The 15428-nt window shown below is 45.4% G+C and overlaps 2 protein-coding genes across 4 annotated transcripts in view; both read right to left on the bottom strand.

Moving 5' to 3' along the window:
• The window catches only part of RGPD4 (RANBP2 like and GRIP domain containing 4), a 65697-nt gene extending 61685 nt beyond the window's left edge, over window positions 1-4012 (bottom strand). Inside the window, exon 1 of the mRNA XM_065405691.1 lies at window positions 3838-4012. Coding sequence (XP_065261763.1) covers window positions 3838-3909 — 72 coding nt within the window. The 5' untranslated portion in view covers window positions 3910-4012. The remainder of the gene's footprint in view (window positions 1-3837) is intronic.
• A 5494-nt stretch (window positions 4013-9506) lies between these two features.
• Window positions 9507-15428, bottom strand: part of LIMS1 (LIM zinc finger domain containing 1) — a 163802-nt gene continuing 157880 nt past the window's right edge. For all 3 annotated transcript variants that reach the window (XM_065423809.1, XM_065423810.1, XM_065423808.1), the window contains exon 10: window positions 9507-11120. In XM_065423809.1, coding sequence (XP_065279881.1) covers window positions 11006-11120 — 115 coding nt within the window. In that variant the 3' untranslated portion in view covers window positions 9507-11005. The remainder of the gene's footprint in view (window positions 11121-15428) is intronic.

Here is a 15428-nt window from a genome sequence, read left to right as displayed (position 1 = left end):
CAGTATTGCTGGAGCAGGAACATGAGTGAAACTGACTAGCTCCTGTGGAACAGAGAAACAGGCACTTCTTGAGAAAAGAAAGAAGAAAACAGAGATGAAGGGTAACAAAAAGGATGAGAGATGAGAAAAAGCAGTCAGGCTACATCTTTTTATTTAATGGCAGAGCATCAGCTTGTGACTCTCAAGATCCTTTCTCCCTGGACCAATAGAGGTGACATGCACCTGCAGATACTACAAAATCAGGCATTAAGGGGGATGAGGGAGCACCTTATCATTTCTGTAGCAACCCATTTTGGTTAAGTGGAGGATCAACACTGATGGGATAATGAAAAAAAATCCACCTCTAGACCTTCTAGTGAGAGCGAGTATCACTTCAAAAAAAGGGTTGTTGGTAAATGAATAAGATAAAAAGATAAAATGGAAGTCTCTGAAAAGTCTCAAAGAAAAAAGTAAAACCAGAAGAGGTGAAAGATGCAGAGAAGCAAGGAGGAAATAAATAAATGACACTGGTGAAATCATTCCAAAAAGAAGGGGGTAAAAAATGACAAAATAAATGAATTGCTAATTAACACTAAGTTTGATTTTTGTATTTTTTGCTACAAACTTAATTTTACTTGGAACTGTAGCAAAAAAACAAACAAACCAAACATACACCCTTTTCATCTGTAAGACCCTGCAGGAGAATGGTTCAGAACATACAGCCAGAAGCAGCAGATGGGGCCAAAGTCACAGCGAAAATCCACAATAGATACCAATCTCTGTTTAAAAGGATATTTAGTGCAAAAGCTTATCCCCTCTTAAGTTTGCCCTGGGATTTATTTTGTTTTTGTTTGACTGTAAGCTCCTTGGAGCACAGACCAAAAAAAATCTGTGTGCTCAAACAACAATGTGCCTATAGGGTATGGAAACAACTGATAATTGCTCTTTTTTTCCTCACCAATTAATTCAGCCAACATTAATTTCTACTCCTCTATCAAGGAAGACAGAAGTAGAAATAAATGTTTTAGATATAATGAAGTTTTGGACTTTTACATGCAAATTGGGTCCAGCCATCAGCTACTGGCAAGCCTCTAACATGGCACCAACTGGAAAGGGCCAAGTACTTCTCCTTCCAAAAGCATATCCATCAATGCTAACAAAACCAAGCTAAGATCCTATCATATTTCTACTGGAAGTCCAAGTAACTTATTTCTGAAATACTGGCATCAGCTCTGGAATCTTTACATTTTCGCAAATGTATTAATAGTTCACAAAAAGATTGCATTATGGATCACTTCCCATATTCACAATTGGGAAACATCCCTGTGTCAGCTACAGAAATTGCTTACGAGAGTGCGCGACACTAGAAAGATTCAATGTATTTTTAAATTTTCTTTAATGCAATTTAGGAACTGGAAACAAGGAGAGTCAAAAATCACGTGACCAGCCAGATCTCTGCAAGCCACCAGCAAATGCTCTGAGGAACACTGGTGGTCCACAGACCACAGCTCGAGAACCACTGCATTTGCAGCAAATAAAGACAACCCAAAAAATTATCTATAAAGCGTGTAGGGACAAGGTTTTATTGGACACTGAGTGCTTCTGTGAAAAGTGGATGAACTATGAAGGCAGAACATAAGAACGGCCATACTGGGTCAGATCAAAGGTCCATCCAGCCCAGTATCCTGTCTACCCGACAGTGGCTAATGCCTGGTACCCCAGAGGGAGTGAACCTAACAGGTAATGATCAAATTAAGAACGGTTAGAATTTCTTGGTTTGTTTGTATTATTAAGTTCTCAACCACAATTATTTTTTTTTTTTTTAAGAAAGAAAAAATACAACTTTAATCACATTTAAGATCTGGGGCAAATGTAAGATGACCCATTACATTCTAAGCACTACAGCAGGCCCTAGCTAGAACGTGCGCCTATATAGTGCGAATTCTTTTAGAACGCGGTCGCAGCCATGGCGCCCAAATGTAATTATTTACATTGGTAGTCATGATAACGCGGTCCTCACGTTAACAGGTACCGCGCATGGATCCCGAATCCTGCGTTCTAGTGGGGGTCCGGTGTATTTCCAATCCCTCAACTCTCTCACATCACACACTAGATATTAAGTTTCTCTCTTGGTGTTTCAGCACAAAGATTATTTATTTTTGAACAAAAGCATGCATTTTTTTTTTTTACCCTTTAATAAGAAACGTTTAGTTTTTAATCTTCTCCATAAATACTATGTTATTGGACAAATGTGTTTGATAAGTTTGAAAAGGTCTGGTGAGCCACATTTCTTTACAATTTCAAGGGATAGTTAATTTCAGTCCCTTCTTAATTTTACAATACAGAAGATCAGGACAAAGGAAGAATGAGAAGTATCTATTTTCCATTATTTACTTTGTGTACATACTGTACAATCAGCTACAACGTTACCCACGTAAAGTCAGCATTCCCTGTTTATGTGTGGGTCTTTCACACAGTGAACAGGAGCAAACATTTAAAAAAGTGTGATGTAACAACAAATAGGTGGTAGGTGTAACTTTTAAATTGAGTAGATTTGTTGACATTGTCTCGGTTGTAAAAGGCATCTGAATCCTATGACTTCCACGATCAACAAAATCTCTGCATGCGTATTTCAATGAGATAGTACCTATGTTTTGGGCACAAATCCTGCCTAAAAAGCTTATTATATATTAAACGTACAGATATGCCTATGAAGTAGTATATAACACTGTTAAATTTCCTGCCACTGCAACATAGAGCAATTACTGATCAGACTAAAACTACAGAACAAATGTTAACAGTTAGGTTTTAAGCATTAGACTGACCTCTAGCTCTTCATAATTAAATGCCTATGTTAAACTATATCAGTTTAGACCACTGGTGATCTGGAGAGCATCTTCTGGGGTCTGCAGAGAGATAACTGGTGACATAGAACTAGCTATAATTTTCATTTCCAAAGTGCATTACCAGATAAGAACGTAATGCATTCTTAGCTAATTCCATGTAAACAATTGTGGTAGTAGCAATGGGGATGTTACAAGCCCATGATCAAGCAGGGAGATAAGTCAGCCACTTTTTATTAAAATGTGATCCAAGTTTTGTGAAAAAAAAGTTTGAGCCCTTGAATTACTGCCCTACAAATTAATAACCCTGAAAGCTAAATTGCATGGGTTTTTTTCTTTGATAGCAATACCAGTGTTTATCAGACAAATCAAATCTGCAGCATTGCATTAGCGACTTAAATCCTTTGCTTAGCAGAAGCAGCAGGACGAGCTTCCCTGCACGATCCCATCGCTCTCCCTCAACTCAACCGCGAAGGGAAGGTCTAAGGGCTGAAGGAAAAGCGCTCACATCCAAGAGGATGGCTCAGACCCGTCTCCATTAGAGTCAGGGGGACCCGGCTGCTACGCTCGTCTCCCAGCCTTGGCTACAGCCCCGCCCCCACAGCCAGGGGCCCGGCGTTTGCAACCGGCCCACATAGGGAGGGAGGCAGGCGGGCCCCGCCCACACCGAATGAGACCAGGCCGAGGCAGCGGCGTTGAACGCCGGGCTCCTGTCAGACACGGCCCGTGACTCGCTGCCCCTCCAGCCTCCCTGGCGCGGGCGGGGCCTACTCCGTGGGGCCCCGCCGGTGCCGGATCGGGACAGCCACCCTGCCCCGGCCGCCCCTCGCAGGCACCAAGTCCCTTCACCCCAGCTCCATCGCCAAGGGGCACCAGTAGCAGAACGCGCCCAGCAGCGACCCAGGCACCCCCCCTCCCATGCGATGGACTCGCCCCGCTCCGCGGCCCTCGCTACTGGGGAACAAGCCACCACCCCAGCCCCAGAATCACCCGGGGACACCGGCGGGCCGCTCACCTCTTTGGGGGAGGGGGCCGCGGCCTGCACCGAGGCGATGTACCGCTCCACCTCGGCCTTGCTGCGCCTCATGGTTGTGGCGCGCGCTGGGCTCTGCGCGCCGCTCACTCACTGAGCGAAACCGAAACGCCGCCTCGAGCCCCCTGCTCGCCAGCTTCGCTCGCGCTGCGCCTACAGGCGTAAGATTGGGGCGGGGGACGGCTCGCGCGGCGCGCTACGTATGTGTGCGTCGTCACCGCTTGCGGAAGTGGAAATTGCGTATGTCAGCTTGCCCCCCCCCTTCCTGGCTTGTCTCTGGCCCTTCCCCTTCGCCTGTCCCGGCGGCGGCGCTCTCCCGGCGCCTTCTTTGTCTAGTCACAGTCACCGGGAGCCAATCGCAGCGAGCGTTGGGGGGGGGAGGAGTGGGTGCGCGTGCCCAGAACCCACCTGTGCAACTGCCAACCGCCATTGCTACTGGACATCTTCAGGGATAATGGGGTGGGGGAGGGGAAGGCCTGTCACCTCTGGCTGCAGGGCTGGCTTTAGGCCAATTCAACCAATTCCACTGAATCCAGCCCCGCGCCCAAGCCCCGGTACAGCGTACCGACGTGGCCCGGCTTCCCCAGGGGGCAATTTAAAGGGCCTGGGGCTCCCAGCTGCCTCTGCTGCACCCTGTGCCCTGCCCACAGCCAGCCCGTGTCCAGCCAGCCCTGCACCCCCTGCCCGCAGCCAGCCCCTGCTGCACCCCCTGCCCTACCTCCAGCCCTGCACCCCTTGTCCTGCCTGCACCAGCCCCGCCCCCCTGTCCTGCCTGCACCAGCCCTGCACCCCCTGCCCACAGCCAACCCTTGCCGCACCCTCTGCCCTGTCTCCAGCCAACCCCTGCGGCCCTGCCCGAGGCCAGCCAGCCCCCCCACCCCTGCCCGCGCCAGCTCTGCACCCCCTGCCCAGTCTCCAGCCAACCCCTGCCGCACCCCCCTGCCTGAAGCCAGCCAGTCCTGCACTCCTCTGTCTCCAGCCCTGCCAACCCCTGCCACACGCTCCTGCGGCCCTGTCTGAAGGCAGCCAGCCCGCCCCACACACCCCTGTCTCCAGCCAGCCCCGCACCCCTTGCCCTGCCTGCAGCCAGCCCCTACCTCTTGTCAGCCCCTGCCCTGCCTCCAGCCAGCCCCATGTCCACTGGTGCCCTGCAATTCCCAGGGCAGTAACCCTTCACACCTGCTTCAATGAGGGGGGCAGGGAGCAGCTGGGACCCACACATCTGCACACACCCCCAGGGAGTGGCGGGAACCCACACATGTGAAACAGAGCTCATTAATAACCAATCAACAGCATACATGATGCAATGTACATAATATATAATTTTATTTATATAGTTATGGAAAGTAAATAATACATGGAAGAAAGGAAAAGGGTTTTTTTGTTAGTCTTCCCTGCCGGGACCCTGCCAAAAATGTTCAAATTGGGCCCCGCACTTCCTAAAGCCGGCCCTGCCTGGCTGGCCTGGTAACAGTGTAAATGGGGGAGGGGGCTAGTACGAAGAGGAGGGTGATCAGTTGTCCATGGCCACTGGTGGCAGGACAAGAAGTAACGGGGGCTTAATCTGCAGCCAGGGGGAGGGGGGGAATTGGGTTAGATCTAAGATAAAACTTTTTTTAACTTTAAGGGAAGTTGAACTGTGCAACAGGCGTCCAAGGGCGGTCCTGGCGTCCCTGCCATTGGAGGTTTTTAAGACTAGGTTGCACAAGCACCTGTCAGGGGTGGCCTAGGGTAACTCAGTCCTGCCTCAGCGTTAAGGGGCTGGACTTGAGGACGTCTCAAGGTCCCCTAAAGCCCTGCATTTCCGTGATACAAAAGGGATGACGAGAGGCTGGGTAGGGCTCATGTGAACTCTGTGTCACAGAACCGTGTTTGTGCATGAGATCAGCATGCCCCCCAGTAGAGGTTTATGTCTGTGACATCATTTGTTTTCCACTATGGCCAGCTTCATCTTCAGTTAATATTCTTCTGAGATTAGAATTTATACAGAATAGGATTAATCCTCAGACCAAGCCTGTGATTGACTACCTGGAGCCATTATGATGTGTTTATCATGAGTCCAAGTTACTTCAACAACTGTATAACTCTGTTTCCTTCAGCTCTCTCTGTACAGCACCCTGACCAGCAAAATTATCCAGGAAGAAATAGGAGTCAATTTCCTTCTTCCTTAAAGCCATTGTTAATACATGATCAAGTAAGACAATGGTTCTCAATCAGGCGTACATGTCTCCCTGGGGTACACAGAGATTTTCCAGGGGGTACATCAACTCATCTAGATATTTGCCTAGTTTTACAACAGGCTACATAAAAAGCACTGGCAAAATCAGTACAAACTAAAATTTCATTCAGACAATGACTTATTTATACTGCTGTATATACTGTACACTGAAATATAAGTACAATATGTACATTCCATGGTAAAATGAGAAAGTAAGCAATTTTTTCAGTAATATTGTGCTGTGACACGTTTGTATTTTTATGTCTGATTTTGTAAGAAAGTACTTTTCAAGTGAGGTGAAACTTGTGGGTACACAAGACAAATCTGACTCCTGAAAGGGGGACAGTAGTTTGGAAAGGTTGAGACCCTGGGAGTATATGTCAGATCAAATAATAATCAGAATTTGGGGTGGGGGATACAACCTACCATCTATATGTAACTGGGAATATTGAAAGTATGCCTCCTTTAGGAACTTGTTTAGATGTTTCAGATGGAGCCCTGTTTGTTCCTGGTCCTGGAAATAGAATGAGGACCAACTGTTGATGTGGAATTGGTTGTAGTGCTCTGAAGTACTACCAAATTCCTGGCCATGAAAAACGCGTCACGCACCGTGAAAGCTGGTCTTTTATGTGATTTTACCCTCTACTATACAGATTTCATGGGGGAGACCAGCATTTCTCAAATTGGGGGTCCTGACCCAAAAGGGAGTTGCAAGATTATTTTAGGGGGGTCACAGTATTGCCACCCTTACTTCTGTATTGCCTTCAGAGCTGGGTGGTCGGAGAGCGGCGGCTGTTGGCCGGGCACCCAGCTCTAAAGGCAGCACCCCACCAGCAGCAGCGCAGAAGTAAGGATGGCATGGTATGGTATTGCTACCCTTACTTCAGTGCTGCTGCCTTCAGAACTGGGCAGCCAGAGAGTGGTGGCTGCTGACTGAGGGCCCAGCTCTGCAGGTAGCAACCTAGAAGTAAGGGTGACAATACCATACCATGCTACCCTTACTTCTGGCAGTGGTTCTGCCTTTAGAACTGGGCTCCCAGCCAGCAGCCGCTGCTCTCCAGGTGTCCAGTTCTGAAGGCAGCGCCACCAGCAGCAGCAGCACAGAAGTGGAGGTAGCAGTACCGCAACCCCCCTACAACAACTTTGTGACCCCCCCCCCACAAATCCTTTTTGGGTCAGGACCTCTACAATTACAACACTGTGAAATTTCAGATTTAAATAGGTGAAATCATGAAATTTATGATTTTTAAAATCCTATGACCATAGAATTGACCAAAATGGCCCGTGAAATTGGTAGGGATCTATAGATGATGGATGGTTTCATTCATGTCCACACATTTCTATGGCCTGCTTGAGATAAGAAGCAAAACTGTGGCTTTGATTCTTGCACCACTACAGAGTATGTCCAGTGTCCTCATTTTGACCAAAGCCATAAGAAGCCATTTGCTTCCAAACTGAAAAAGTGTGGCACAAATTTGGGGGGGGCAGGTCTAACTTGAGACAGGGCTTGTTGGGAGTCATGCAGATTGGTCTGAGACAACTGAGGACAACTGTTGACTTTGCCTCAGCACCTTGGATTTGTTCCAGCTATGACTTGCAAAGTGGTATTCTCTTTCATACTGCAGAGGCTGTTTCAACTTGCCAAATGACCTGCATTCCTTTCTGTAGCATCTGGCAGGAGCCAGGATTGTACATCTGGTTTTGTGATGATTCTGAATAGCTCCACTTTCCATAAAGTTTCCCAGTGTAGCGCTAAGACAGTTTAGGAACTGATTTGCCTGAGTTGTCTGATCTCAGTAACTAGAGCCTGTATATCTGCATTAAAGAGATAGGACCCCATATATGTTTCAGGGAGAAGCTGTTTGGCTATGGGATTTTTTAAAATGTAGACAACCTTGTGATACTGTTCACCCATGTTAGCAATTCTTGTGACTGCACATTGTGTGTCAAATAACATTTAATACTTTTATTTGTTTTTATTGATTGTCATTATTGCAGGGCTCATGCTGACAGATTTCATACACAGGGGAGGGAGATGAGGTGACACCTGCTTCAATGTGGCTGCCTGTAAAAGGCCTGTTTAGTGAAGAGGCCACTCTTTCAGGTAAAAAAGAAAATCCTGTTTGAAACACTGAGTCCCTCACAACCAGGGAAGATAGCCATGTTTATCTTTAGTCGTGTGACACCGCTGGGGCAGCAGATAAAACCAGAAGGAACTTCAAGGACAGCCAGTGACAGACAGGTCAGGTTCTGCCGCCAAGCTGCCCCCCATGCTAAAATACCTGTTGTAATTGATCTGTGGATCTTAGCATGATAAAGAGGAGTGACTAGGACTAAATGGCAGGTCAGGGTATGCTACCAATTATGTACATATATTATAACATTTACACAGTACCGCTGCCACACAATGATGTCCTCAGTGATGCCCAGGTCTTTTTCCTGAATTGTTACAGTTAACTTAGAACTCAATAAGTGTATGGATTTAACTTCTTTTTATTGAAAAGTAACGAGTACTTGTGGCACCTTAGAGTCTAACAAATTTATTAGAGCATAAGCTTTCGTGGGCTACAGCCGAAGAAGTGGGCTGTAGCCCACGAAAGCTTATGCTCTAATAAATTTGTTAGTCTCTAAGGTGCCACAAGTACTCCTGTTCTTTTTGCGGATACAGACTAACACGGCTGCTACTCTGAAACCTGTCATTACTTGTCAATGTTTATTACCTTGCATTTGTCATCAGTGAATTTCATATGGGATCATGCATCCTACGAAGTGGGTATTCACCCACGAAAGGTTATGCTCCAATACGTCTGTTAGTCTATAAGGTGCCACAGGACTCTTTGTCGCTTTTTGCAGATTCAGACTAACATGGTTACCCCTCTGATATGGGATCATGTTAGCCACTCACTAGCTAGAGTTGGGCCCTCTGAAGTTCCTTGGTCTTTTCTAGTTTTGATTATAATGAGTAAGATAGATAAATTTATTCTGCATAGTTTTTAAATATCAAATGTGACCCGTGTGAGAATGTGTGGTGACGGATTGTCTGTGTTGGATGGGGGTGGGCGACGTTCAGGGGTAAATTTCAAAACTAGCCTATTTTAAATTATTTTATTCTAGGAAAAGTTAGCAAGTATTTTATTCGAAACATTTCCTAGACAATTCAACTATCCACTGAGCGGTATTTGAAATTTAAAAGCTAAATTTAATTTATTAAAGTGGGAAATAGACAGACTGTAGTTCTGCTTTAAGGGAAAAATACAGTAAGGGAAATACAGCCTTAACTATGGAGTCACTTCTGACAGTTCAATAATACAACAGAAAACTGGGCTGTATTCCGTGTAGCACTAATAAGGCTACATATTAGAGAACATATACGGGGTCTCTCACCTTCACCACCAAACATCCCTTTAAGAAAAAGTCAGACATGTTATATTCTATAGCCTTTATTAATCACACTGGGAAGCTTAGCATTTAAACCAACTAAGGGATATTTTTTCTTCAAGATATGAAATGAGACTTTAGTTGGTAGAATATAATCCTATACAATCTGTTTAGGTTGCTATAGTAAAGGAAAAAAAGATTTATTAATTTTGTTAAACAAGTTTGTCATACAACTGCACTTTTATAAAGGAAGGGAAAAAACCCCTAGATTCTTTATGAATATAAATGAATAGCATAAGACTTAAAAGTATGTTATAGGGAATTCTAATCAGGTTGGACCCAGTCCTTCAAGGCTGACATGGAAGCTGAAGGTGCTCAGCACCTTCCAGGATAGACCATTTATATATACACTCACTGGTGTAAAAGTAACAGTCAGAGATGAAAGAGAATTATTTCATGTACTATTAAAAAATTAATTCAGCCTAGAAGCAACATGATGTATTTTTTAAAATTCAGGTGTTCTCAATATTTGGAAAACAAACAAACTTCATACGTCCTATAGAGTTGAAGTAGTTAAAGCATATTATCTCTTATAATACCTGGTATACATTTTCTGCATAAAAATATAAAATAAAAATAAAACTGTATATATATTTAATGCATCAATTTTTTTGAATACTATTGTGAAAGATACAGAAGAATAAGGCACAAAAAGTAAGTAAAATACAAAAACACTCATGAATGTTATTGGATTATTTTAAACGGAACATAGCAAAATTCAGGTAGCTCTGAATATGCATATTTCTTGCAACAGGAATATGTTTTCTATATTTCCATTACAACTTTTAAGTCTGATATACAAGATTAATTATGTAAGAATTATCTATTAAAGGCACTACACTTTTGCAGTGGTTGTACTTAGAAGTTTGACTTTCTTCAGAGACATTTAAAATAAGGCTTCATAATGACTACTTGGATCTGAATCTACAAATAAGTAGTTCCATAAAAAGTGATGCTACAGTCATTTAAAGACTTACAAACATGCTTAATTCTCTGCACGAGTATTACCATTAACTTCAACGGCACTATTTGTGTACAGAAAGCTAGGCTTGTCTGTTAAGTCCTTGCAGGATATGCACAAGCAGATCTTATGTCTGCACAGAATCCCACTGATATCAGTGGGCACAAGGCAGATCCAACTGCAGTACTAGAGCCATAAGAGTTTAACATGAATTTGTATCTGCAATTTACTATGCAAGTACAATCTACATATCAACAAATATGTATACATGTAAATATCAAATACAGAATTGAAGATATATTTTGTTTTTGCTAGTAATGAGGTTTATATAAAATGTAGAGGGTTTTTAGATGCATGTTTTGTGGGAGATAAGAGGAAAGTACTTTAGTATGAAGCTAGTCATGCATCAAGGAAACTCATTTTCTTTGCTTATGTATTGCTGATTGCAGCCTCAAAGAAAAATAAAATAAAAGTCAAGTAATATCTGTAATATTTTCTCTTTTTGCACAGGAAGATGAGATTAGAAGGAGGCTTTACTTCCTCCCTAAAGTTTCAGCTAGTTTCTTCAATCTTTTCTTCAGCTCCAAAGGAAACTTCTCATAGCATTTCTTGCAGACAGGCTTCATATCAAATTCAACAAATTTGTTCCTACAAATGATATAAAAGGAAAAATATCTTTAGTGAAAGAGATTTCAAAGAGTATTTGAAGCATGCCATATTGACATAGTACAGGCAGCAAAATAATGCTTTTTCAGTATTTTGCTCAATATATACATGGAGCTAAGATTATAAATGATATAGCAAGACAGCAAATGTAGATGTATACTTGAATCTATTTTTTTAGGATACATACAATTATATTTGTTATTCGCAATGCCCAGCTTTGTCACTGGGTGCCAACATTCAGGAAGGAAAACCCAAATTCAGGAGAGACTTTTTATTTTTATTTTTTTAACCCTGGCAGGTTAAGTACAGGTGAATTTGCTAAAGGTGACAGATTTGAGTTTTGAAAGATTGAGATGGCCAGTCATTGCACATATAGTCAATATTTATGTGAAAGAGACATGAAAGTAAATAGCGGAAGTGAAAGAAACAACTGTACAGGAAAACAGAAAAAAAAATAGAGAACTTTTGGATACTGAGGAAGATTGTTTTATGCAATACTGTATGTTGTGCAACCACTGAATTGTAAACCTAACAGTAAAGATACACACTATATTTTCAGAAGTCTGTGGACACCAGCATTATGGACGTACAGATATCTGATGTGGGTATAGGCAAGGACTTTTATTTAGAAGATGCTATGAATTTCCATACTGGATCAGAGCAGTGGCCATATATAATTATACTGTCTCTGACAGTTGCGAGTACTAGCTGCTTCAGAGGAAAATGGAAAAATCCCTACAGACGGCAGTTATGAGCCAGTTTGCCCACGAGACAGGAAGTGCCACTGTATCTACAAAACACAAACTGCTATCAAATGCACAATAATCAAACAAAAACCAGAAAAATAAAATGCTATTTAATTTCTTTCAATTGTAGTAATCTCGAGTTACTTAAAACAATACATACTAAATTTTCAGATGGAAATGTAATCTTCAAGTTGACTGTGTCTGATATTTTAACAAGTCTTTTCAATAACTAAACAGTAAAAAACTCTTCTGTTTATCAATCCATATTGGACATGATTTTCTGATCTCCAATGGGATTCCCTGAGCTGTTAATTTAAATGTCACTTTGCAGCAATATGATGGATTGTAACAGGAGACTCAGTCCAATGTGAATTATAAATTTTATTTTAAAAAAATCAAAAACCTTCTCACTATAAAGAACTTTTGGAGAACTCCAAAAAACAAAATATAAACTCTTTATAAACTGTAAGAAACAAGTCAATTACTATTCAAAGGGCATCTTGACAGAGTTTGCAAAAAACGGTTACCCACCTTTTCGTAACAGTTGTTCTTCGAGATGCGTTGCTCATGTCCATTCCATTGTAGGTGTGCACATGCACACGTGTGCAGCCGTCGGAAACTTTTGCTTTAGTGGTACCCGTAGGGCCGGCTGTGGCACCCTCTAGAGTGCCGCACTCATGGCATGGTATATCAGGTGCCTCCAGTTCCTTCTTGCCGACAACTCCAACAGAGGGGCAGGAGGGCGGGTAATGGAATGGACATGAGCAACACATCTTGAAGAACCACCGTTACAAAAAGGTGGAGGTAACCATTTTTTCTTTGTTGAGTGCTTGCTCATGTCGATTCCATTGTAGGTGACTTATAGGCAGAATCCCAGGAGGTGGGCTTGAAGTTCACAATCTTGCAGATTGTAGTACTGCTCTGCCAAAACGAGCATCAGCCTGAGCCTGCTGGATCAGCGCATAGTGCGAGGCAAATGTGTGGACGGACGACCAGGTTGCGGCATGGCAAATTTCCTGGATCGGCACCTGAGTGAGGAAGGCCGTCGCCGCCGCCTGCGCCCGAGTGGAGTGGAGTGGGCCATCACCAGCTCATAGCAGTAGCAGATACAAGCTGTGATCCAGGACAAGATCCTCTGGGTGGACACTGGAAAACCCTTCATCTGGTCTGCGACAGCAACAAACAGCTGCGGAGACTTACGGAATGGCTTCATTCTATGTAGAAGGCCAGAGCTCCCCTAATGTCCACGGTGTGCAGCCTGCGTTCCTCATCCCTCGCATGAGGCTTAGGGCAAAGGACTGGAAGATATATGTCCTGACTCGCGTGGAACTGAGAGACAACCTTGGGCAGAAAGGCCAGGAGCAGACGCAGCTGGACTTGTCCTTATAGAAGATCATATATGTAGAAGCTTGGACGTGAGCGCCCTGATCTCAGACACTCTTCGGGATGAAGTTATAGCGACCAAAAAGGAGACATTCCAGGATAACAGCAGAAGGGAGCAGGAAGCCAGGAGCTCAAAGGGGGGCCCTGTGAGCCTGGAGAGCACAAGGTTCGGGTCCCAAGGAGGGACCGGGTCTCGGACATGCGGGTAAAGGCACTCCAGACCTTTCAGAAACCGGGCTGTCATGGGATGGGCAAAGACCGACCTGCCTTGAAACGGAGGGTGGAAAGTCGAAATGGCCGCCAGGTGCACTTTGATCGAGGACAGCAACAGGTCCTGGAGCTTCAGGTGTAGTAAATAGTCCAGGACATCCTGCAGGTAGGCCTCCTCCAACCCAGATATGGCAATCCGTGGCTCAACACGTGAACTGATTCCATTTCAATACATAGGTAGCCCTGGTGGGGGGCTTCCTGCTACTCAGCAAGACCTGCTGGACACTGGCAGAACACTGCCGCTCCTCCCTGCAGAAACCACGCCGTCAGGTGCAGCAACGCCATGTTCGGGTGTAGCAGATTACCATGGTTGTGGGACAGTAGATCTGGCCGAAGTGGCAGCTGTAACAGGGTGGCTGCTGAAAGGCTCAGGAGCATGGCAAACCAGTGCTGAGAGGTCATGCCGGGGCTATGAGGATGACTGAAGCTTTGTCTTGCTTCACCTTGAGCAGGACCTTGTGGATCAGCGGCACCGGCAGGAAGGCGTACATGAGTGCTCCCGACCATGGGATCAGGAAGGCGTCTGACAGGGAGCCCTTGTCCCTGCCCGGCAGAGAACAGAACATGTGGCACTTCCTGTTCTGTCTGGACGTGAAAAGGTGCACCTGGGGCGTCCCCCACCGTCGGAAGATCAGGTTGACCACCTCCGGATTGAGCGGCCATTCATGGTGAGACGAGAAACTCCTGCTTAGGCGATCCGCCAGGATGTTCTTGGTAGCGGGCAGGTGGGCGGCCACCAAATGAATGTCCTGCTGCTCACAAAAGTCACAAAGGCTGAGCGCTTCCTGAAAGAGTGCTGAAGACCTGGCGCCACTTTGCCTGTTCATGTAGTACGTTGCGGCAGTATTGTCTGTCAGGACCTGCACCACCTTGCCTTCCAGGTGGGGCAGGAAAGCCTGGCATGCCAGGTGAACCGCTCTGAGTTCCCTGACATTGATATGAAGGGCTAGGTCGTGTTGCAGCCAACAGCCCCCCACCCCAGACCAGGTCTGACGCATCTGAGACCAAGGTGAGCAAGGGTGACGGGGTTACGAAAGGGACTCCCCGCAGCGCCAACTTGGGATCCTGCCACCAGTTGAGCTGTGAGAGGACATGACTCGGCACTGTGACCACTCGGTCCAGGGGATGCCTGCTGGGAATGTAGATTGAGGCCAGCTACATTTGTAGGGGCCTCAGATGAAGCCAGGCGTGGCTTACGATGTAGGTGCATGTGGCCCATCAGTTGCAGGCACGTGTGGGCCGTGGTGAGTGGTTGGCTCTGTATGTGGGCGATCAGGTTTGACATGGCTTGAAAACGTGCTTCTGGCAGGAATGCCCTGGCCCTCCTGGAGTCGAGAACCGCACAGATGAACTGTATGCGTTGAACCGGTGCTAATGTGGATTTTTCTGTGTTTATTAGGAGACCCAAGTCGCTGCAGGTGGAGCGCACAAGATCGAGGCTCCTCTGGACCTCCTCTGAAGACCTGCGCTTGTTGAGCCGGTTGTCGAGATATGGGACGATCTGAACCCCTCGACACCTCAGGTAAGCCACCACCAACGCCATGCATTTCGTGAAGACCCTGGGGGCTGAGGACAGGCCAAAGGGCAGCGCCATAAACTGGAAGTGGCGCCCTGCCACTATAAAGTGCAGGAAACGTCTGTGCCCCGGGAAGATAGAGACATGAAAGTAAGCATCTTTTAAGTCGAGAGCAGCGTACCAGACCCCCGGACCCAGAGAAGGGATGATGGAAGCCAGGGATACCATGTGGAACTTCAACAAAGACTTGTTGAGGCCCCGTAGGTCCAGGATGGATCTGAACCTCCCATTTGCCTTTCAGGAGGTTCTCAACCTCCTGAACGAGGGGAGAGAGGGAGAGGGAGAGAGAGAGAGAGAGAGAGAGAGAGAGAGAGA

This window comes from Emys orbicularis, chromosome 1 (genome assembly GCF_028017835.1).
Source record: "Emys orbicularis isolate rEmyOrb1 chromosome 1, rEmyOrb1.hap1, whole genome shotgun sequence".
NCBI classification, from domain to species: Eukaryota; Metazoa; Chordata; order Testudines; family Emydidae; genus Emys; species Emys orbicularis.
The sequence above is the reverse complement of the archived record's forward strand: the minus strand, read 5'-3'. Positions and strand labels throughout refer to the sequence as shown.